This window comes from Aptenodytes patagonicus, chromosome 1 (genome assembly GCF_965638725.1).
Source record: "Aptenodytes patagonicus chromosome 1, bAptPat1.pri.cur, whole genome shotgun sequence".
In the NCBI taxonomy this organism is placed as follows: Eukaryota; Metazoa; Chordata; class Aves; order Sphenisciformes; family Spheniscidae; genus Aptenodytes; species Aptenodytes patagonicus.
The window spans coordinates 200,321,917-200,346,764 of record NC_134949.1 but is presented as its reverse complement, the minus strand read 5'-3'; the positions used below and the strand labels follow the sequence as shown (position 1 = coordinate 200,346,764).

General features: G+C 44.0%; 1 protein-coding gene across 1 annotated transcript; it reads left to right on the top strand.

Moving 5' to 3' along the window:
* Positions 1-8,028: 8,028 nt before the first annotated feature.
* Positions 8,029-14,237, top strand: CCNA1 (cyclin A1). The gene is made up of 8 exons (XM_076355766.1): positions 8,029-8,154; positions 9,433-9,676; positions 9,900-10,021; positions 10,752-10,975; positions 11,617-11,821; positions 12,767-12,880; positions 13,568-13,701; positions 14,018-14,237. Exons 1-8 carry the CDS (start codon positions 8,029-8,031, stop codon positions 14,067-14,069), a joined length of 1,221 nt encoding a protein of 406 aa, XP_076211881.1. The 3' UTR covers positions 14,070-14,237.
* The last annotated feature ends 10,611 nt before the right edge of the window (positions 14,238-24,848 follow it).

Sequence of the window (24,848 nt, the reverse complement as noted above, 5' to 3'; positions counted from 1 at the left end):
ATTTTAGAAAAGCAATTTAGTGTTTTCTCTGATTTAAATGCAGTATTTCTTCCTTTTTATCTCTGCCCTCTTTTTGCCTGTGAAGGCAACAGAATACATTATAGCTTTGGTTTTCTTCTACTTTTTCTTTTGGACAAGTGTAACTTTGCAAAAGCTCCGGGCATTTGGAAAAGTTACGGAATGGCAAAAGGAGAAACACAAGAAGATGAAAGGAAACCAGATGACAGATATTACTAATTTGATTGCATCCTGACAACCTCTTTCAGTTATGGCCTCTTTTTGAGTTTCTTGAGGGTGCTGAACAAGCACAATCCTTACTCTCAGACTATTTCTTCTATGCTTAGGAATACAGGCTCAGAAAAACTTCAGAGTATTAGGTTCTCTTATCTATCAAAACAGGGAGTCCACATGTCTACTGCCAATGGGGACTGCTCTCTGGCCATGCTAACCTTTGGATTATGCTCACAAACTGTTGAAAAGCACAATCTGCCATGAGCCTGAACTGCACAAGGGACCATGTCAGAGCTGTACTAACAACTGTACTGTACAGATGACTGCACTGCATGGTAGTGTACATTTTCTCGCCCTTTTTAATGCACTATTGTAAGCCAAGCAATACAGACTGTGTCTGTGACTGCCCACGCTACCAGTGACACCTGACCCTATCTGTTAGGTTGTTAGGTGCACAGAGCTTTTTCTCGTTGGGCTACAGAGTTGTCCAAACTCACCGTTCACTGTGGGCTTTCATGCAGAGGAATACTAGGTAAGTTCGGACTTCAGTGTTGGTTTGGGCCTGTGCTAAATATCCAGTACAGACAGAGAAAGCCAAAGTGATCTGTCTTATATATGTGGAGAGTTGGTGGCTCAACCAAGGCTGTGTCTTGGTCTCGTTGTATGCCTTGGCCAACAACTCCTGAGCCCTGGACTCATGTCTTAATTGTTGACCATTTTTCTGATTTTGATAGTTGAAACACTGAAACTCAAGATAAAATTAATTTACTGGTATGATAATCAAAGCAAACTGCAGCCAGGGGACTATTCACAGCTAGAAATCATAGACATATGAAAGGCGAGATCATGTTCTTCACTGCTTTGCTGCTCTAAGACCATGCAACAAGATCCTGATGGGACCTTGCAGGTCGCTGAGTCCAGGCACTGCTCTCACTGCAGTGAGAGGATTATTTCATAATCCTTTTTATAAACTTCCTGAACTCAAAGACTGCTCCCACAGCACATTTTCCAGGGTAATATGCAGCCGTGCATTAAATTTGCTATGCAGTGGGACTTCCAGGGTTGCTCTGCAATAAGCTGACCTCAGAAGAGTCTGTGGCACACATGGACCTGCTGTGTGATTGCTCGGTACATTGGTCTGAAAAAACTTGCCGAATATTGAATGTGACCTGGCCAAGGTCATAATAACTCAGTGTCTAACCTGCCTGAATGGGTTTTCCTATATGAATATTGTGTTGTAATTCAATGTGAGACTTACTTAGAGAAACAAGGCTGTGACGTTGCAACAGTCTTACATTAACCGCTTCCCATCTTATACTGACATGTATTTGTAAGATAATGGCTGTTTTATTACCAGTGAAGATGCTACTTCCAGGCTGCAGGCCAAATAGCTATTTAGGCTAACCTGAAAAACTAGGGATCAAAACACACTAGGGACCAAAAATACTTGAAAGGGTGAAGAGAGAAGGGGACAGCTGACAGTGGTCTGATTTGTGGACAGGTGGAACTGCTGGGAGCTTCTGAAGCAGCTGTGTCCTTCTCAAGCTCAAAAGAGGAAGAAATAAGCTGAAAAATATTTTGAGTCAAAATATGCTATTATTTCCTTTCAAAAGGCAGTTTTGCCCCTGTATGCTTATAATTAGAGCATGAGTGAATTATGTGGTTTCAAGCCACAGAGGTAAAGGATGGTCCCTGTAAGGGCAACATGACCAAGAACCCAGGAGGGGGGTGTGGTGGTGGTGGTAGCCCGAAAACTCTCAGTTGAATGAGGAAGGAAAAACCAGAGTGTGCTTCATCTCTCCTCCTGCTCCCAGGCACAGTACCAAGCACCTGCATTTGTACAGACAACATCTCTCTCTCCTGCAAACAAGTCTTGCAAAAAGGTTGATATAAAAAAGAAATTGAAAAATAAAATCTAGCTCTTCAATCTCTAAAGAAACCCTCTATGGCACTTCTGGGAGGTCTAACATCAGGGCAGAACTGGAGGCCAGGCACAGTCACTCTCCATGCCCCGGATCGTGAACTGAAGCCTGTGCGGAGCTTGCTGTGTAAAAGCTGGGACTTAAGAGTCGTCCTCAGAGAGGAAAGCAGGAGCCCATCACTGCTCCCATGGCATGGCAGAAGTGAAGTCCCTTTAATTGAAAAAGGTGCCAAATCTGGAAATTTCAACATTCAAAGAAAAAACTGCAAAAAGGAGAAAGAGCTAAGGAGCTAGGAAAGATTCACGAGACAGAAATGAGTCCTAACCAGCCCTTTAATACTATGTTCTCCAGAGCCACAGAGGAAGCATCCTCGCCAAGTCAGGAATTGCTCTTGACTTCTCTGTCTTCCTAGAAATCATAAGTAAGACAGTAATTACTGCAAGAAGCCCTAAGGAGTCCACTCGGGAAGGCTTCGGTTTCCTCTCAAGCACACACAGGGAAGCTCAGAAGTAAATGATTAATGGCCTAAAGCTTTATTTGATCTGCTGCTACAATTAAATAGTGGCTGGCAAAACTCACTGGCCTCCCTCAGATACTAATCCATATTGGGCTGTTTCAAAGAGTTTCTGAGAAACTGGAGCTTAGATAATGTCATTAAAAGCTATCTGAGAGGTGTTTCAGTTACATTGATGTACTACGTGACTACTGAGGATATCCATATGCTGCTCATATATAAAAATATGAATAAGTCATCTGTTGGATAGCTGAAGTTCTTCAGTTATAGAATCATAGAATCATAGAATAGTTTGGGTTGGAAGGGACCTCTAAAGGTCATCTAGTCCAACCCCCCTGCAATGAGCAGGGACATCTTCAACTAGATCAGGTTGCTCAGAGCCCCGTCCAACCTGACCTTGAATGTTTCCAGGGATGGGGCATCTACCACCTCTCTGGGCAACCTGTTCCAGTGGTTCACCACCCTCAGCATAAAAAATTTCTGCCTTATATCTAGTCTAGATCTACCCCCCACTAGTTTAAAGCCATTCCCCCTTGTCCTGTCACAACAGGCCCTGCTAAAAAGTTTGCCACCATCTTTCTTATAAGCCCCCTTTCAGTACTGATAGGCTGCAATAAGGTCTCCCCAAAGCCTTCTCTTCTCTAGGCTGAACAACCCCAACTCTCTCAGCCTTTCTTCATAGCAGGGGTGTTCCATCCCCCTGATCATTTTCGTGGCCCTCTTCTGGACCTGCTCCAACAGGTCCGTGTCTTTCTTATGCTGAGGGCTCCAGAGCTGGACGCAGGACTCCAGGTGGGGTCTCACCAGAGCAGAGGAGAAAGGCAGAATCACCTCCCTCGACCTGCTGGCCACGCTTCTTTGGATGCAGCCCAGGATACGATTGGCCTTCTGGGCTGTGAGCGCACATTGCTGGCTCATGTCCAGCTTTTCATCCACCAGCACCCCCAAGTCCTTCTCAGCAGGGCTGCTCTCAATCCCTGCATCCCCCAGGCTGTATTGATACTGGGGGTTGCCCCGACCCAGGTGCAAGACCTTGCACTTGGCCTTGTTAAACCTCATGAAGTTCACATGGGCCCACTTCTCAAGCTTGTCCAGGTCCCTCTGGATGGCATCCTGTCCCTCTGGCGTGTCGACCGCACCACTCAGCTTGGTGTCATCTGCAAATGTGCTGAGGGTGCACTTGATCCCACTGTCTGTGTCCTTGATGAAGATATTAAACAGTACCGGTTCCAATACAGACCCCTGTGGGACGCCAATCGTCACCAATCTCCATCTGGACATTGAGTCGTTGACCACTACCCTCTGGATGCGACCGTCTAACCAATTCCTCACCCACTGGACAGTCCACCCATCGCATCCATACCTCTCCAGTTTAGAGAGAAGGATGTTGTGGGGGACCGTGTCAAAGGCCTTACAGAGGTCCAGACAGATGACATCTGTAGCCCTTCCTGTGTCCTCTGATGTAGTCATTCCATCATAGAAGGCTACTAGGTTAGTCAGGCAGGCCTTGCCCTTGGTGAAGCCATGCTGGCTGTCTCGAATCACCTCCCTGTCCTCCATGTGCCTTAGCATAGCTTCCAGGAGGATCCGCTCCACAATCTTCCCAGGCACAGAGGTGAGACTGACTGGCCTGTAGTTCCCCAGCTCTTCCTTTTTTCCCTTTTTCAAAATGGGGGTTACGTTTCCCCTTTTCCAGTCAGTGGGAACTTCACCAGACTGCCACGACTTCTCAAATATGATGGGTAGTGGCTTAGCAACTTCATCCACCAGTTCCTTCAGGACCTGCGGATGGATCTCATTGGGTCCCATGGACTTGTGCACCTTCAGGTGCCTTAGATGGTCTCGAACCTGATGTTCTCCTACAGTGGGCGGCTCTTCATTCTCCCAGTCCCTGCCTTTGCCTTCTGTGGCTTGGGTGGGAGGCTCGAGCACTTGCTGGTGAAGACCGAGGCAAAAAAGTCGTTGAGTACCTCCGCCTTCTCTGTGTCCCAGGTAACCAGGTCTCCCGTTTCATTCCAGAGAGGGCCCACATTTTCCCTCATCTTCCTTTTATCCCCGACGTACCTATAGAATCTTTTCTTGTCTAAATGGTATATGGATATGATGGGTACTTGGATGTAAAGGATATTCACTGACTGAAGATGAATTTAGTAAATAACTTCCATCCATGTATTTGGCTAGGAGTGAGACATGATCTTTGTATGAATGTGAGTTACGTGTTAGACCTGTAACTACCAAGTTCTGACATATCTTGTGACAAATGCCATATGGAAAGACTGAGTAGTTAGTCAGAAAAATATGTTTGGGCAGAGGTAAGATTATTTTTATAAGCTACAGGCAGTTTTCACAAACAGCATTTACCTATCTGAAAATATGTACTTGCATAATATTTCATCTATCTCAGTATCATACCCAGATATTTTTACTGAAAATAAAAAAAAAACCAGCTCTGGCACTGCCAAAGTAAGATCCCTTGAAAGAACAGCTGATATTTTCAATGTTGACAAAGAATAGGATAACATTTTTAAAATTATGAAAAATTAAACAGCACTTAAAATTATTCAGGCATGGACTGCTAGGTGTACAACGACAAGGGATGGCACTACCCCCACTGCCTTCCTGATGCTGGTACCTCAGTCTCATAATTTCCTTTGTGCTGGACCTACAGTTCATGGAGCTGTCCAGAAACCCAGCTCAGAGAACTGACCGGGCTGGTAACAACGCTGTGTTGTTGTTGCAGCCATGTTACTTTTCAGGTGGACTAGGTCCTTGGTTTGTCTCATGACCACACAGATCCTTGTGCCAGCAGAAGGATGGCAGCAGCAGTGAGCGGCTGGGAGCAGGGCAGTCCTTGTCCGTGGCAGGCCGGACCATGCTTGAATGCGGATGGGTGCGCAACCAGGGCAGCAGGGACATAAAAGTCTTTGGGGATCTGAGCCCTAGAACCATCATCTCATTGATGTCCTGAGGGAATGAGTTTCCTAAGTCATTCCCTTATTTTTTATATTTTAACATTTTACTCTCGAATATACAACTTCAATTCTTCTGAAAGACTGAAATCAGAGACTGAAATCAGAGTCCTGATACTCCTGAATTAGAAAAACATTGCTAAATTGTAGTTTAAAGAAAGAAAAATTTTACTTTGATGGAAAAATCCCTTTTCTTCCTTTATTGCTAAGAAGTGTGACTGGGCTTTTTTTCACTCATAAAATATATACATTTCAAAAACCTTTTGTTTAAAAATGTTATTCAAACTGAAAATTTTCATTAAAATGTGGAATAGTCACACATTTAGAAATGGTTTTGATTAACATCCATCTTCTTAGACTGTGATGGATTCTACATATATCGTAGCACAGGATTTTTCCAACATTTTTTAGTAATCCCATCAAAACAATAGGGATAGAGTATTTAAAGTTCCACTTAAGCTGATACTTAATTTCAAAGGCTGGCAGCTAGAGTGATTTTTTCCAGAAATTAAAACTTTGCATGAAAACGTTTAAAGAAGTGTCGCCAAGTGAAGCCTTTCTTGTGCAAACCTGGGGTTTAGAGATGACATGAAAGAAAGAGAAAAACACAGAAGCATAGTGTAACCTTCTGTCCCCCTGACCTGCATGTGCCCACACCTGTAGCTGTGACAGCTCCACTATGATAACTACCTGATTACGACCTTGCTGCTGCAAGGACACGGAGCTCCTCCCGTTGAAAAGAAAAAGTAGTGTTACATGGCCAATGGATCAAACACAGGTAACATTTTTCACCTTGAGATATACCACTTACCTCCTACAGTAAATTCTTTTTTTGGGGGGAAAGTCAGTTAAAAAAAAAATATGAGAAAAGCGGGAAGAAAAAAATACAGACCTTCATACAGCCTGGATAACAAGACCTGCAAAAAACAATTCTGGCATAAGACCCTGCTTCATGCATCCAAGTTTTGGATCATAGATCCCACATTTCAATCACACTGGAGAGCATCTCAAGAAGTACCACAGATTCCCAAGGCAGAGACATTTCTGACAGCAGTTTCTTTACCTTGCTCTTACAGATCTGCAAAAAGGGAAATCCCCAATTTCCCATACTGTTTCTTCTGGGGCATCGCAATCTTGATATCTAACCTAAACCTCATGCTGAGGTTTAAGCTGTTAAACTGCTTGCTCTGTTGTCTTCACTACGGACTTTCAGAGGGCTCATGCGCCACACAGGCTATATTCCTGTTTGTTCATACTAGGACAGCCATGAGCATGGTGACTCATGCTCAGTCTGAGGTTCACTAAACTCCTGGTTCTTCTTCACGGAGCTGCTACCCACCTGGCTGTTCCCCACCCTGCATTTCTGCAGCCGATGGCTCTGTCTGACCTTGTGCTTGTGCTTCAGGAGCATCCTGCCTTTCCAGAACATTTTTCCGGTTTGTCAGGATAATTTCTGAAATCTAATCTTGTTCCCCAGCATAGCCACAGCCCTTTCCAGCACCATCGGTGGCGTTATCCACAAATTTAGTAAGCGTGCTCTCTGTGTCATTATCCACATCACTGGTGAAAATCTCTGATGGCTTAGTTCCTCTTATAAAGCTCTGTGTTTCCACCGTTGACGGCTGAGAACTGCTCTTATGTACAGCTGCACAATCAGTTCTGCAGTTGCCCCCTTGCTTAGACTTTATCAGAGCGTCACGAAAGTCAAATCCACGCCTAAATCAACTAAAATCTCCTTTTTCTTGTTTTTCCTTTATCAAGGAGGGAAGTCAAATTCTTCTGACCTCAACTGTTCCCATAAAGCTGCTGCTGTCGCTTATACATCCTTTTCTTACATTCCGGACGTTTAGAAATGGCAGACAGTGCGAGGCGAGGGGCGGCGGCAGGGGCCGCGGCTCTCGGGGCGGGCACTCGCGCCCCGCGGCTCCGCGGGCGCTGCGCGGGGCGGTCCGTGCCCCTGCGCGGCGCGGCGCGGCCGGGCCCGCGACGGGCGGCCCCCGCCGGGGTCTCCATGACGACCCGCCGCGCTTGGGTTGCCAGGGCGGCGGCGCCGGGGGTTGCGGCCCGGGCTTCCAACTGGCCGCGGCCAACAGCCGCCGCCGCCTCCATTGGCCGCCGCCTATATAGGGGCGGCGGGCGGGCAGCCTCCTCGGCGGTGCGCGGCGCAGGGCGGCGCGGCGTGGCGTCCTCCGTGGGCTGGCGGCGAGCGGGGCCGAGCCGGGCAGCGCGGTGCGGGCTCTCCGGCAGCGCGGCCGACCGCCTGCCTTCCTGCGGGGCGGGAGGGGCTGCTCGAGGCGTAACCAAATATTTGTGGTGGTTTGTTTGTTTTTTTTTTTCCCCCAACTTTATTATGTTTTTGCTTTTTCCTCCGAAAGGTACCGACGTCGGGGCGATGCGCCGCACCGGTGAGAAGAGCCGGGCGGGGCGGCGGGAGCCCTGCCCCGCTGCCCCCCGCAGCGGCGGCCGGGCCGTGCTGGGGGTGCTGGCGGAGAACGGGCAGCATCGGCCCGGCGGCCAGGTGAGCCCCGCCCGCGGCGGCAGCCTCCCTCGCTGCCCGCGGAGCCTCCCCGGCAGCGGTGCCACGGCCGCCGCGTCCCCCCCCCCCTCCCCGCCGAGGGGCTGCAGCCTCCTGCCGGGCTCCCCGAGGAAGCCCCGGCCGGCCGCCCTCCCCGCGAGCCGGGGGGAGCTCCCTGCCCCGGTGTGGGACCTGGGGCTGGCCGCCTGCCGCAGGCATGAGCGGTGCACGCACCTTCTCTCGAGGCTGCAGGTAAAGGCCTGGGGGTGGCGGGGTAAGTAGTTGAATCGGGCTCCACTTAATGAGTGTGTTTCCCGAGAAACCCTGCTAGTAACCGCTCAGTCCTAATCTACTGACAGTCCCCCGTGGAAATGCTTTGAACAAATAATCCCTCCTGGAAGGAAGGGAGACTTGGTGAGACTTTATTTGGGCCCTTACCCTCTAAAGTGTAGGGGTGGTTTAAGAAAAGTCTGTTCACTGATGCTTACCCAAAGGTCCCCATTGCTGTGTGGTTGGCCATGCTCCCTTCAGGGTGTCAGAGCCTTCAAGAAGCTGAAGTTCACAGCAGGGCATCTGTCTGCGTTTCTGTTCCTTGGGCTCTCCTGGAGTTTGCTGATGTGGCTGGGAAAACGTTATTGTGCTGACTTAAGGACCTAAACCAGCAGCTGTTACATGTACACAAACTCTTCTTGGTTATGACTGTATAAAGCCCTTAACTCAGTTGGTGGCTCACTGATAGTAGATGATGTGAAGGATCATATCCTGGTCACGCATTGTAGTCCTAGGGGTTGTGATGCTTGAGCTCAAAAGTTCAAACTTTGGTCTGTAACTCAGCAAAAAATGCATTCTTGCAGGTGAAGTCCTTCATAAGTTTGTGATGGTGCCTGAGCGCTTCCTTTTGATACTTTAACTTGCTGTACTTTAAAGCAGCTGCTCCTTGTCAGAACTGAATGTGGAGCAGACCCTGCACTTGCCAGCCCCGTCAGAACCGAGCAGCACTCTTACCTCATTCTCCTTGGCGGTGGGCACCAGAGATGAGGCTGCTCCCCTGGTTCCTGACTTTCACTACACCTCACTCTTTCTGTGAGGAGTCTGTTGCAGCAAGACCGCAACAAGCGGTACTTCTGAAGCACCAGCTGTAGCTGGTGGTTTTTCCAGTGAACTTCTAAGTTATTGGTGTCTTGTTAGGCAAGGAAAGTTATTTTCTTTCCTAAAACAAGTGACACGCTTGTTTTATTTTTGAGTTGCCCTCCCACAGCATTACTGTGTGCTCTGTTTCAGGGTACTACTGTTATCAGACGCTTCTCTGGCTCTGAAAACACCATCCCTTCATCTGGAAAGGATGAATTGCCCAACCGCATGGTCAATGCTGCATCAAAGCAAGGGTTTGCTATCTACATAGATGAACCAGAACAGAAAGAAAACTATGGCTGCCAAGTGGCTGAAGAGCTGGAATCAAGCCTGTGTGAACTGGATACTAGTGCAATGACATCCAGCATTCACCTACTGCTGGATCTGAGTACAGGTAACTCTCGTTACTACTCAGGTAGTATCTATAGCACAAGTACATACAGGGTGGTTATGAATTGTGATGCTGGTAAGCTACTGAGTAGCTTACGTTACAATAAACACTTCAAGATAACTTGGATTGTGTCTACATGAGGTACAACGCTTCTGTGCTAGAAATAGCAGGAGAAGGTGAAGAGGCTAATTACAAAAATGTCTTGCTGGTTCCTCTTACCTGTTAGGATCTCCTATGATAGTGGACACATCCTTCCAGTCCCAGCCTGAGGATCACATGGGAGATGCCATAACTCTGACTGTGGGAGAGTATGCGGAAGATATTCATCAGTACCTCCGAGAGGCTGAAGTGAGTGGCTTGTAACAAGCTTATAGATATTTGTGGTCTCTGTGATGGGCTGCAATACTGCAGAGATGTATGGTTGCCCCAGGATAACCTGAGGCTGCCACTGAGCTACAGAGGAGAGAAAGCAAGCAGTAAAAGCCATCTCTGAAGCTAGAATCATAAGCAGCTTCTAGACAGTGATAAGATCTTTCAGGATTACTCTGCATCCCAGAAATACCCCACTGGTGGAGCATCTCTTGAGTCCTTGGGATGAAGAATTCTTGCAGATGTGAGTTGAATGCTGCAAAAATACTAAAGCAGTTGGATGTGATCTCACTGACAGCTCTCTTGCTATAGTAGTAGCTTTTCCTACCTTTGTGTATCAGAGTAGTGAAGTGCAGTCTCCCAATAGGAAGAAGGGTAAAAATGTGATTTGTTCAAAGTCACTTTCAGATCCCTCTGAACGGCTCATGTGCTTGATGGCAAAGGTTGTCCATAGTCCAGGAGGTCTTTTACTATTCTGCTACGAACACGGTAGCTCCTATCTCTTCAGTGTAGAAATACTACTTTCTAGAGATGCTACTAGCTGCTAATTAATACTACTAGCACTGTAATTATAGTTAGTAGTAATGAGTTATAATGGTTAACAACTCATGCTCCTTTTGGTATAAGTATAAAGAATGTTAATCAGCTCAGCCATTGATGTCTCTTTTTGGGGTGAGCATCCTGATTCTTCAACTCTCTCTCCAAGCAGGTAAGATTCAGGCCCAAGCCCTACTACATGAGGAAGCAACCAGATATCACAACAGGAATGCGTGCCATCTTGGTAGACTGGCTGGTGGAAGTCGGGGAAGAATATAAACTTCGGACAGAGACTTTGTACTTGGCGGTGAACTTCCTGGACAGGTTTCTTTCCTGCATGTCTGTTCTCAGAGGGAAGCTGCAGCTTGTAGGAACAGCAGCAATTCTTCTGGCTGCGTAAGTGTTTATCCTCTCCTGAAATCTCAGTGAGCTAAAACTTATTTTTGGACTGAGCCTTTTAGTTTAATTTGGAGGACTGAAGCTTGCAGTGGTAAGTAGCTTTTCATGGTATCTCAAGATTAGCAACTTCACCTACTTTGGCACTAGCAAAATTAAACATTTAGTGTTCGTGATGTGAGGAACTGTAGTGGGAAAACCTTGTAATCATAACAGCAGGAGCAAAACAGCTACTGCATTATGCTGCTAGCCTAGAAGGCTACAGTAGAATTACAGTTGCAATCTGCAATTAGCCTTGAACTGCTTTAAGTAGGCAGGGTACCTAACATAACCTAGGAGTGCATGGGGTTTTGTCTGGAGTGCATTGTGTTACTGAGACTTTCTCTCTGAGCGCTTGCTATTAGTCAAGAGCTAACAATGTGAGTGTGTTTCTATCTAGACTGATGACTTGGAGTTCCTCTAAACATCTCTTACCAAATTTGAAACTAAATTGTTACTTAGCCTGGAGGAAGGACCAAAATAAGAGCTCTATGCAAATCTTAGTAATGTCATGTGCTCATCCTGATACAGGTTCAGCAGAAAGCTTTCTTTTACCATAACTTTCAAGCTGACAAATGTGGCTTCTGTATTCCTTTTTTCAGGAAATATGAAGAGATCTACCCACCAGAAGTGGATGAATTTGTGTATATAACAGATGATACCTACTCTAAGAGGCAGCTGCTAAGAATGGAACACCTGCTTCTCAAAGTGTTGGCTTTTGACCTAACAGCCCCAACCATCAACCAGTTCCTCCTTCAGTATATTCAGAGGCATGGAGTCTGTATCAGGACAGAGAACTTTGCAAGGGTATGAATTATCCTCCTTTCAGGACTGAGGGGGGAGAAGTGATCCTAAAAGCAGAACCATTTGTATTTCACTAAGTTTTCTGAGCAGACAGGTTCTGCTACTACACTATGCTCTATCAGAAGATACTCTCTCATGCCAGGTCTTATCTGGGACTGCAACAGGCCTAAAACTGGATGTTTTGTAGCCTACTACCTTCAGTAGGCAGCTTGTGTGCTGAGACTTCTGGATAAATGTCTCATGGAAATGCTAAGTTTGGTCTATCTGTCTGGTCAGGAATAATGCACTGACTAGGCAGCTAGGTGGTAGGAATCTGGTGGTTTTTTCAACAGTGCCTGCATAACGAGTCTGCCCTGGATGTGGTGGTACTACATACTGCTACACAATGATACAACATATGCCTGCATAACTGCATAGGCAACCCTGCTTAGAAACAGGTTAACCCAAGCTTATAGCAAAACATCTGACCTGCTGCTTATGTGCAAAGGATATAGGATTGTACAGTGACTCTACTCCAACAGAGCCCAAATGCTATTTCTTAGAGCTGTCCATTTATCCCTGATCTCCAGTTGAGCCCCACCTATGTGAACAAGAGCCTTGGAGGTTGGGAAGAGTGTGTCTTTTTTGTGTTATTTTTACAATACATGAATTTTCTAAGTCTCTATCTGTAAAATTACATCAGAGCCGATGATGGGACCAGAACTTCAGATTAGTGTAGATTGTTTAGGCTTTGACAAAGTGTGGTCTTTCTGTCCCCACTGAAACATGCTAAAGGTTCTTCTTTTATAAGATCAACAGGACTAGAATGCTATCTCTACCCACCAGACATGTAACTCATGTTGTTCACATGAAACTGAGACCATTGACAATTTTCAGTGCTTGCTACATTGGACTGATTGTACCAGCTAGGCTCATTCTGTTTGGAAAACTTGTGGTTTTTTTGTTCAGTATCTTGCAGAGCTGAGTCTCCTTGAAGCTGATCCTTTTCTGAAGTACCTTCCTTCACAAACTGCTGCAGCAGCCTACTGTCTAGCAAACTATACAGTGAACAGGTCTTTCTGGGTAAGACTAACTGCATGTTAATGAGTAGCTCAAGCATTTTATGTTATCATTAGAACTAGGCTGAGAAGCAGAAGGAGTAGCTTCAAAGTATGTTGTTAAAAGGCTGAAATCCTAGGATGAGTAGCTACTCAGGAACTATCCTGTTCCTGAGCTAATGAGACTACCTGATAAATGAATGTTAAATCAACCTGAAATATCCTGCCTCTTCTCTGAAATGGGAGGGACCTTGCTGTCTTGCTAATTTACATCAAGTCTGTACCTAAGGCCTTGTTAGACCTTAATCTCCAAAACTCTTCCCCCAAATACAATTCAGGGGCTTTCTGGGAGGGAGGGGAGAGCTGAATGTGTCCACTTGAGTGGAGTGATTACACTGAGTGGCTGTTTTAATGCAAGCTTTGATAGGCATCTCAGTTGTGTGTTGGAGGAATAGCTTTAGCAGAGAGCAGGATCCAGAAGAGATGTAATGGATGCCACATGCTTAGAGCAGAAGGAGTTTCTTGTCAGATCTGGTGCCAAGGAAGACCTAGAGTGAAACTGATGGCAGGATACACTTGAATCCTCTTCAAGCCTAAAGAATCTAGAGTGAGCACTGATGTAGTGAAAATGGCTTCTGCTTCTGTAGAAAATGTACCTTCTAGGTGAATGTTGCCTACAATAGAGTAACACTGGTTTTTCTCCTCTGACCAGCCGGAAACACTTGCTGCATTCACTGGGTATTCATTAAGTGAGATAGTGCCTTGCCTGACTGATCTGCATAAAGCATGCCTTGATGCTCCCCATTGCCAACTGCAAGCAATTAAGGAGAAGTATAAGCACTCAAAGTAAGTAACCAGGAAGCCAGTGTTCTGTAACCTGGAGGCTATAAGCACAGCCTGTCTCTGGTTTAGCAGCTTGGGCTGCTAAATAGAAGCTGGTCAGCTTCTATTCCTCAATCAGAAGCCTCTGTCAGTCTCTTGAGGGGAGAACTCTTCTGACCAGAAGAGTAGTTCATCTGTAGGTATACAGATGTACTGAACAACAATTCTTCTGCAGTGTTGCAGGATAATTCTTTTCTTCCCTAGTGTATTGCATGAGAAGGTGATATCTCTAAATTTGTCAGCTAAACTAATATTTTTAGTGACTGCATTTGTATTCCAGGTACCTGCAGGTGTCTCTTCTGGAGCCCCCAGCAGTTCTTCCTCTACAATAGACACTGTGGATCCTGGACTTGAAGATTGCTTTGTCCCAATCAGCAAAGCTGGTATAACACTTCATGGAGCACTGCAGGTCATGTGTCTGTAACCATAGTGATCAAAATGGTTTTTAGCTAGTACTTTTTAATTAGATGCCTTTTTAGACTATAGCTCTTTATAACTGACAGCACTTTTAATAAATGTCTTATTACACTGTTCCTCTGTGAATCTTCTGACTCCAGTTAATATCTGCAGTAACAGTGAATGGAAGGGGTTGTGTTTTTTTACAAAATCATTGTGAGCAGGGCTTTTAAGCTAGCTGGAGCAGATAAAGTGTGGCTTGAACCAACACAACCTGACATCTTCATAGACACAGGTAACTTGCTGTAGTATCTTATCTGTTTCTTCCTCTGCTATGAGACAAGATCATGTGGACATGAACAGAACCTATTTTCTGCAACTTGTTTACCATATCACAGCAAAACCATCCAGATTCAAGTGGTCTGTGAACTCTGAACTTGTGTGTAGAAGACTATCAATGTTGAGGTAAAAGTCTAACTTCCCTTTGTGGAGGTGAATAAGGGGGATTCCTCTGCGGGGAGCTAGAGGAAGGGGAGATTGGCTGGCAGAGCCTTAGGAACACTTCAAACACTGGTGGACAGACTGCAGTAGAGAGCAATGCTAAAAAGCTATGAGGTACTGGAACAGTAGTACTGGAACAGCCAGATGGCTGCTGTGTCATACTTGTGGTATTGAGTAGTCTTACCGCATAGCTCTGAGATGACCTCTTCTGCCACTAGAGCACTGCTGAACATGTGTGCTCTGCAGTCTCTAGAGAAACCTCACTCTTGGCGGGAAGGAGGGGGGTGATGGGACAGGACTAACTGTTAACTATCTTATCCTGAGCTGCTACACTGTCTTGTACCCCCCAGTTATTTGTTAGGTAGTGTTCTTAAAAAAACAAACAAAACACTACCTTGAGTACTCCTAAACGCAACCCCTGTGCAAAATTAGTAAAAAAAAAAAATCAGTTGGTCAACATGTAGAGAACTCTATTGAGCTCATCTAAATGACAAGGTAAGTCTGAGGTGTTCTCTTACTGTAAGATTTTAAAAACCTTCAGTGCTTACTGCTTCCTAAGAGTAATCTGTACAGGTCATTATGTGTTTCCAAGCAAGAATATGCTTAACGCTTGACATTAACATGCAATTCAGCAGACATACTAAGTACAAGCTAACAAGCCTCTTTAATTTTAAAACCTGATTATACCAGTGTGTGTCATGAGGCTCTTCTTGGCTTCAGGGGTTTCACTTCCCTTGATGTGTCTAAGACTTTCTTCCCCCTGCCTCCTCGCTGTCCAGGCTGGTGAATCCTCCTAGTAATGCAAACCCTTGTATTCCTCCAAAGTGGAGGTAGTGGTAATGACTGGTTCATTTGTCTCACAGTAAATATCCTTTAAGGGAGGGGGAGCATTCAGTTTCAGTCTAGCCTATGCAGTTCTTGGTCTCTTGCTTCAAACACTTTCTAGTCAAGTAAATGAATCTGTCTTGGTATTTGCTGATAATGACAGATGTGACCAGATATCCCATGCTTGCATCTGGTATCCACTTCATGGTGGGGGCCTAGATCCATGGATTGTCTCCATGCAATGAATTTCATGGCTTGTGGATGTATGTCTTAAAGGTGGGCTATGAACTTCACTCATGCCTGCAGCCAACTCCTTTAAAGTAGGTGGCTCAGTACAAAGGTCAGGGCCAGTGGTGCCTAGTTACAATGGGGAGTGGTGAATTTCTTGGTTGCCTGTTTCACAAGGAAATGGTGAGTGTACCGAGCAAGAGTATTGCTAAATCTACCAGGTTTGAGTACCAGCTTGTTTATGGTGTTTCAGGCTGAACATAAGGTGTCCTGAAACCCCACATTAATAAACCTTACTCTACTTGTAAGTAATAGTGCTTACTGAACTGCAATTACTGTAGTGTTGAGTATTCTGTAAGCAGTAATGAATGTCTCAAGTGCAGAACTGTTTCCCTAGTGTTATAGCAGCTTGAAGGTATTCGTATGGTCATGTCACAATAGTAATGGGGAAGAGCTGAGTTTTGGTCTTATGAACAATCTATGACGACAGTCATGTTTCATGTTCCTGGGCCAACAGATTTGGTGCATCTAACACAGTAGGAGGTGTTCAGGTCTGAATTTACTAAATGTTTTACCATGTGGTGTCTTTCTAGAAGCCAAACTTTCATTCTGTTTTACTCTTTTAGAGTACACTTAGCTGTAAGACAGTTATAATAGTTGCATTCAACTTCCTTGAAGCTTTAATTCTCTGGTATACAAACTTGCCTGATTTTTTTTTTAAACTATAATATCTGAAGAAGACTGCTTTGTCTGCTTTGTTTGTTTTGTTGTTATTTTGCAACTGAGCTAGTGGCTTAAATGTTCCTTTAGTCCAAAGGCTAAAAAGGGAAAATTAAAAAAGCTAAGTAGTTAAGGTGAAGAATCACATAATGCTGCGGTGTGAATGCTGTTTTGTGCAAGGTGGATTAAATTTTAACTTGTGAGACAGAAGAAACTGATCTTGAAGTGGCCTCATCTGAGATCTGTGGGTAATAATGGCGTTTTGAATGTTCCTGCTCTATTCTCACTTCCTTTTGTTGTATTTGCTTACTCAGAGCAAGGAAAAGACTTGTTGCTCTTGTATGAGTGAGCCTTGACTCTTCCAAAGTGAAAACTGGGTGCTATCTCCTCTTTCATTCTATGTGAGTCATCACACTTAACTCTGGTCTACCCCTCATGTGGGCTCTCCTCTGCAGCTGATACTTCAGAAAGGTATGAGATGCTTGTTAGGCATATTGAGGTAATAAAGGTGAAATAATGCTGTTTTAATAAGATGAAGTGCTTTAATGCAGATGCAAAAACACTTAAGAGTACTTAAAAGATGTACTGAAAATAATCAAGTATACAGGAATATGGATTTATAAGGAGGGAGACGAAAGCAACCCAAAAGAAAGCTTTCAAGTTTTCATTGATGTAGTGCCAGTGCTATTGTCTGAAAAACTAAGACCTGTAAAGCTCACAGCTTTGTGTGATGTTTGAAACAAACAGAACCGGACTTCTTGAAGACAGCAGTATTCTGGAAAAGAAATAAAGGGGAATCAACATTAAAGACTAAGCAGAGGCAGTCTCAATTCTTGACAATCCCACTTAGTGGCTTGTAGACCATGGCCACAAATAAGACCTCATTTTCTTTGTTCAGGAAATATTTAAACTGTTGCAGTTTCAGAATTGTCAAGCCTGATGTTGCTCGGTTAGCTCTGCTGTGAAGATCAGTCTGACTTTCAGCATGTGTATTTCAAAGGCTGAATATTGACTTCTATGCAGGTCACAGTATCCTCCCTGCAGTTCAAATGTATTGGGACAATAACTGGGAGTAAAACCTACTGGTGAGACAGCAGGCTGAGCACATCCAAGGAGCTTTGAGTGATCATCCAATACTCTAAGCAGAGTGGGTTAGAACTGAGAAGTGTTGAGGATTTTAACTGTTCAAGAGCTCTTTAATACTGATATTAGAAACAAACAAAAAGCTCCCTAATCTTATTCTAGCAGTTTCCATACTATCATGCTGTGACTTTCAGAAGACCCAAATGTGTTGTGGTTGCATGATCCTGTTTCTTTTTTGTAGTTAATTTTTTAACCAATACCTTCTAATGTTAAATATTTTAGCTGCCTCTGGTGTCCTGAGAAAGCTGTTCTTTATAGCTGGGGATATGTTGTGGATCCCTTGTTCCCTTAAGATTAAAATGGACAAACAGTACTCAAAATAATACTCTGGGAAGGTACTGATTTAACAGCTAGGGTCTGTCTTTGTTTTCCTCTTCTCTGGAGTGAGTTAAGGATGCCCGAGAGGTAATTGGGTAATTAGAGAGAATGATTTAACTGTGGTCAGGACAGTTAAGCTGTTAATTCATGACTGAAGGGTGTCTGCCTTGCTGGGAAATCTGGCTGTGTGATTAGTCTGTACATACCTGCTTGTTGTCAGTCCTACAAATGACTAGAGTTAGGTCTGATCGCTGAGGTTAGTACTTATTTTAACCAGTGACCTTGAAGCAGCTTGTGGGGCTGCTCTTAAGGATGAGAAACAAGCTAGCAGCATCAGTGATTGCTTCCTGGAATTAAGCTTTCTGTCTCGCAATTTTCCTCAGCACCCGCTGCCCCAGAGCAAGACCATCTTTGTATACTGAAGAGCTGTGCAGACTCTGCTAGGCAGCTGTGAACTGGAGGAGGTACAGACCCATCCCCTACCACTCAGATGTTCTAGAGCCCTGTCAAATTGAGTCTTACCAACTTTGTTAGGTCCTCTGCTGGTTATAGTGGATGTATGTATTTTCCCATTGCATCAGACAATTAAGAGTCTCACTGAATACTTATTTTTCGCTCTTGTCTGCTTCATAGTTCTTCTCTTGCATGGTAAGCTCAGACTTTCTCTTGGATCCTTGTTCAGAATGCATCCACTTAATATAAATACAAAGCTTTGCATGATGAGATGCTCATAATGAACATCCCTGGCAACGTGTTTATGGAGGATGCACACTATATCTGATGTTCTTGCAGAGATGTAGAGAAAAGTTGGCTTAGAAAGCCTGTGTGATGAGTAGTTAATATAGGCAGTCCCAGCTCTTCTGTACCCTGCTTGGGGTTTGTCAGTGTAGATGGCAGCACTGCAAACATCGAAGAGAATTAGCACAGACAAACTTCCAGGACAGTCTACAGAAAGATACTGAGCATATGATAGTTAATCCTAAAGTACATGCCTACCCTCATCAAATTAACTTGCATCTAAACTAAGCCAAGACAAGAAAGACCAGGCAGTCCTGGCCCTAATCCTCCTGAAGATGCTAAAATTATGGCTCTGTCCTGGAGTTTTGTACAGTGCTTGTCTAGCTAGGCTGTGCTGGCACTGAAAAATAACTGGACTGAGCAAGGGCTGGTTCCTGGCCAAATGTCTGTCTCCATTTGGCTTGTTTCCATGATGCTTAGGGCTAGCTCCTTTTTTTTAAGCAGACTTCTCCTGGGGAGAGCTTGCTGGAGCAGGACAAAATAGTCAGTGTGAGCTAACAGGCTGTGTGGGTGGCTGTGTTCAGTGCTCATGCTTGCTGTCTGCCCCTCTTTTGTCTTAGCCATGTGCCCAGAATGACCAAGTGTCCCTGTCACTAATACCAGTAAATACCTAGCTAAACCATAAGGGAGTCCTTGGTACTTGTCTTTCAGATGTTCAGACCCTCTTCACCTGAACAGAGGAGCATTACTGGAGCCAAGTGCTGGAAGAACAGGCTCATGATAAAGCACTGAGTTCTGGCAAGAAATAGTATTCTCCCTCCACCATCTGCAGCCAAGCTGCCTTTTCTGTTTGTTTATTATTGTTTGTGTTTTGATGTGTAAATAACTTGAAAAATTAGGAAAGAGAGCTCTAGACCCCACAGTATTCAATAGATTAGGCATTTGGTACTAATCAGTGAGCTGCTTGCAATACAGTACTGTAAACTCTATCCCTATCTAGGCAGAAAGTGGAGTGTGACATGTATCTCAAAACAATCATCCTCCATTTGGTTCTTTTTGTCCCTCATAAGGAGGACAGAAATGTCTGGGAATTAACAAAACGGGTGGCAAAACAGACTGCAGATGAGCAGCAACAGCACTGCTGTTCTCCCATGTGATAATGGAGTGAGATGTCAAGGTGGCAGAACCAGGTTCATGCCAAATCACATTTGCATAGCACATGCTTAGGAACAATATACCTGTCTCAATGCTGTGATTTATTGTCACCTCTATTTATTGAAAAGGCACACAAAATATTCTCAGGCTCAGCCATACAAGAAAAGACCTTGAGCTTTTTATAGTGTTAAACCAGAAGCAAAGAGCCAATTGACTTAGAGTAAAAATGCTAGTGATATTGTATTCTGATGGTCTCCAAAGAATACAACCAGAAGAGGGCACCAGTGGCCTTGGTCTGTGGCTTGAGGGGAAAGTCAACCTTAGCGTTTCCCAAAAGAATGCTGGGTCAGAGCTCAAGAAGGCTATTTGGTCATTTTTATATGTTTTTGGGTAGACTAGCAATATGTAAGATCACTGCAACAATACAGTTATGTTCAGTTATTTTTTCATTAAATGTAACCAGGATTTAGTGAAGCTGCAATGTAAGGTTGTCAGCGGCACTGTCTAGTTCTCTCACACATGGTGCTCCCGGGATACTTGAAGAAAATAAACGCAACTTTTCAGAACATCCATAATCTCATACTGTGAAGTCTGACTTTTTGCTCTTGTTTATCCAACATTTTCAGTTAGATCTCTTTCCTGGCTATACAAATCAGGCTATCTGACATTGACTTAACCTGCTTCAGACAGGATAAAAATATGATGGAAGCTGATGTTCATGATCTAGGTAAGTGTTCTGTTGAAGCAGGTCTGATAGAGGAGCATCTCCTTATATTGCAGGTTGGGCAGATGAAGCTCTTGTAATATTACAGAGCTTGTATGGTTTGTGCAGGAAAGAGGGGAATTCCTGCCAGATAACAGCCCTATTTGGAGGAAGGGGGAAAAAATTTAAAAAATAAATGATAATTTTTAAGTTAGAATGTGTTCTTCTTGCTCATTGAAAACTTCAGTGTTAATTCATGTTTCAAGGTAATCTAGCCAGATGGAGAATGCTTATGTAAGACACCTATTGCCCAGCTTGTGGTGTTTAAATGTCCTTTTTTTCAGATCTTAGTCACGTTTTCCTTGTTCTGTTCCCAACTTGAGTTGAGTTTTACTTTCACAAGCTGCTCACCCATTCAAATCTATACTGTTTTGCCTGCAGCTATTTCTAAAATGTATTTGTTTTCAGCTCTAGCCTCTAAACAGAAGGCAGGAGGTGCACTGGTAGAGTCAGTGGAAAGCTTGTATCAGAGTAGTCATCTGAGTGCTGCAGCAGTGATCTAACATTATTCAACGCACAACTTGTCAGGAAAGCATTTTTTTAAGTCAAATTGAAATGTTTTCTCCTTGGACAGTTATGTTGCTGAGCTGCGACTGAGCCTAGGTTCCTTATTTTTGAGCTTTTGTGGATATCTATACAGAAGTATTTTAAGACAGTTGCTGAACAGTTGCCATGTGCAAAGAGGCATGGGCTGTCTGAGGCACTCCATGAGCATTGGCTAGAAGAAAACAAATGTTTTGTTCTGGCTAACAGTAGTGGCTTTTACTCGGAGACAGCAACACCTCACAAAAGAGGTACGGGGGAGAGCAGAGCATGTTCACATCATGCATGCATATCTTCCGTAGGCACTTGAGCACCTGTGAACAAATGCAGTTTTCCACATATGCCTGTGCATCTGCTAGCTGAACATTGTACTTCTTCCTCTGTCTTTTTTTTTCCCCTCTTCATTCAGTGACTGCTCGCAACTTTCAAATGATGTGGAACGAGGATGTGGCTCTGCAGAGACTCCTTTGCCAGCAGAATAACACTGTGCAGGGCTCCTGGCCCAGAGCCAGCAAATAATAAATCTCCTATCATGCCAGACTGACACACTAGTGCACACTCATTTTTAAAAGCATCTCCCTGCACCAAGTCTTAAACAGAAGTTGGCTCCTAATCACTTTTAGCCAGTTATCCTGTATCACCTGGTGAAAAGACAAGCCCAGCAGGGAGTAAACAGGCTCTGATGGCTCTACTTTTTTCAGCAAGTAATCAGGGCAGAAAGCTCTGCTGCAGTTTGCCAGATCATGCCTCACAAAACTACTTTCTGTAAATAGCTTCTTGTCTTAGCGCATGAACATTAGGCCATCGTGAAACCCACAGCACAACCACTGCCAATGCTCCCGGACCACTGAGCTGGGCAGTATGTAAGGGATATACGAGTAGGTTCTGCTGTTTAATACTGTTCTCTGGGCCAATTCAGAGGTTGCTGTCTGGGAACTGCTGATCTCTGTAACTTCCAGTTGTGTTAAAGCAAATGCTGACTGGACTTAGACTGGGAAAACCCTTTATTTTATTGTCAGATGAAATTTCCAGAACCTTTCATAGCTATCTTGTAAAAAGAAAAAGATTTTTTTAAAAACAATAAAAAACCCCCACTCACCAAACTTAGATTCACTGATCTAATTACCAAGAAGACTACATCATCAATATTGTATCAATACTGTACTGAATTGTCTCTAGCAGAACACAATATTAATTAAAAAGTTGCCGTTTCCTCTGTCTGGAGAAGAGAAACTCCTGTGTGCTTTGGGATGGGAAAAGCTTCCACAAGTGGTTGGTAAGTGTCTGATAACATGATTTTTTTAGAATCTTTGGGTTTTTTCCTTGTATGGTGTAACACAAGTGATCACTCTAAGGATGCTCAAAGAAATTCCCAGAATCTCCTTGTGCTAATTCATATTAATGTTACTCTTGAATTTTTCAGTATCTTTAAGTGTAATGGTGTAAAATTCAGTGTAACATTGAAGCTAACGAAAGCTCATTACAGTATTAAATGTAATGAATCTATCTGCCCTTGATAGTCTATAATTGACTTTGCTAAAGGATTAAAGGCTATCCCTGGATTTTTATTACCCTTCTTGAGCGCCACTATCTCAAACTAGTGAAAACTTCACTAAATCTCATGCTGTCTTCAAATGGGGCCTGCATTTCACCTGGCATATGAATGACCCAAAATCAGCAGCTTTTTGCTTTTTTCTAGAAACAGGGAAAGGCTATTATTAATATTGCACCCAACAGTAAATGTTATAGAAATATTCAACATAGTGTAACTAGTCAATGATTACAGTATTGATTATCAATAGAGTTGATTCTATATCAGCTCATGAAATGTTAACCACAGCTTGTTTACCCCATGGTCAGAATTTAAGATAGGAACATATTTTACAAGTATTTTGACTGTCTATGCTCTGCATCCAGGGTTGATGGTGACAATTGTTGATGGGCTTTCAGAAAAAGAGTTGCTGACCTGGAACTCTGCATTGTTAGATAAAAGGCTTGGCTCCTTGCATTTTTCTAAGTTCTGTATGTCACTGCAGAGAGCCAAGCAAACACATGAAGCCTCCAGTGCTCACCAGTAAGCACTTGGACCAAAATGAGTGGGTAGACTCATTGTGGCTGATCCATTGTGCAGGGGCTGAACAGGAGCAAGGCTCCTTGTTCAGAGAGCCCCTAACATGATCGCTCTTTTGCTTAGTTCATTAAGTCACATTTGTATTCATTCTGTCTTTAATAATGCTTTGTAGGGTTCTGCTGAGCAGAGTGCTTTTCATTTTTCACCAGTGGTTCTGCTCTCTGGACCCTTTAAATTACTCTGTGTATGAACAGTTTCACATGGTACTTCAGCCATAGAAGAAACCTATATATATCATTTGAGACAAGTGGTATGTTAGGATAGTTGGGGCAATGGTTAACTAGAAGGCCTGTTGCAGTTCAGGCTTTGGCAACAAAAAGTGATTGGGTTTTTTGCTCAGTATAGAGTCAGAGTATATAGAGGCCTTAGTTGAAACTGTCTGTATAGATGCATAGATTTTTAAGGTCAAAAGATTATCAGACTTTCTGATGCCTTTTATACCTGTTTAACCGTGTTTGATTGCTGCTAAATCACCCTTGATACCCTATTTTTAAATTCTACATATCTGACTCTAATTTCAAATCCTTTAGTTTTTCGTTTTCCCAACTGGGTTAAAGAGCCCTTCACTAACTGCATTTTCTTCCCACATGAGAATGTAACCACAAGATTAAGTTACCCCATGGTTTCTCTTGTGGAAAAAAAAAAAACCCAACAACAAACTGAGGTTTCTATGCTTTTTATGGTAATAAATGATTTCTAGCTCTCATGTTTATAGCACTCTTCTCTAGTTACTGAACATCCTCTTAAAACATGGGCATTGGAGGATGGGATACAACTCTGTCATGGTCTCATGAATGCAGTAGGTGTAAGCTGCAGGACTGCAAGGCCCACAGTCTCTGAGGAAAGTAATTTTCTAATGAGTACTGAGAGTAAGTGCTGGCAGCTACATGCTGCTGAAGATATGACTCTTGCCGAAGCCTGCTTGTAATGAAAGCTGATTCACCAATTTTTTTTCCCAGTGTATACAAATCAAAGGCAGTCTCTCTGCCTCCTGGCAAGTTATCAAAGCCATCAGTTAGGCAGGAGTTGGCCAGATGTCTTCTACACTGAGAAGCACTGCTAAGATATACTAATTGCAATTATTATGCCAGTATTAAATATCACCATCTGTTTTTCATTTGAAGTCAATGCCACTAAAGGACTTTAAGCTGTTCAAGGTATTTCTTTAAATTTCAGAGGTGATGGCATGGATTTTGGTCCCTATTTTGTTTCTAGTAATGCTTACCTCAGTGGTGCTTGGATAGTCAAACATGGCTGTGACTTCTTAACTCTTCTTTTTTGTCAGTGTAGTGCAAGCAAATAATTAAGGTAAAGGAGCATAAACAGTTTATGTAGGTAAAAGTCTGAAGGGGGCAGGTGACTTGGTGGTGAAGGACACAGCAAAGCCTGAGGTGCGCAATGGCATCTTTCCCTTTGTCTTTCTTGTCAGGATTGTGTTGAGGCCTCCCCTGTCCCTGTGAGGGCTGGGGGGGATGGAAGGCCTGCAGTAGAAGAGGACTGAGTTAGGGATCATCTAATTAAATGGGTATACTGAGTGTGTGTGGCAAGGTGTTGGCAGGGGAGGCTGCAGGGTGGCCTCTGTGAGGAGAGGCTGGGGCTGCCCCATGCCTGACACAGCTGGTTCCAGCTGGTCCGATGGACCCACTGCGG

What these genes read in the sequence shown, in the direction of transcription:
- CCNA1 (XM_076355766.1), top strand. Translation starts at nt 8,029, where the DNA reads ATGCGCCGCACCGGTGAGAAGAGCCGGGCGGGGCGGCGGGAGCCCTGC. An exon ending in AGCATCGGCCCGGCGGCCAG is followed by an intron (nt 8,155 to 9,432) that starts GTGAGCCCCGCC and finishes GCTCTGTTTCAG; the next exon opens with GGTACTACTGTTATCAGACG. An exon ending in GGACAGAGAACTTTGCAAGG is followed by an intron (nt 11,822 to 12,766) that starts GTATGAATTATC and finishes TTTTTTGTTCAG; the next exon opens with TATCTTGCAGAGCTGAGTCT.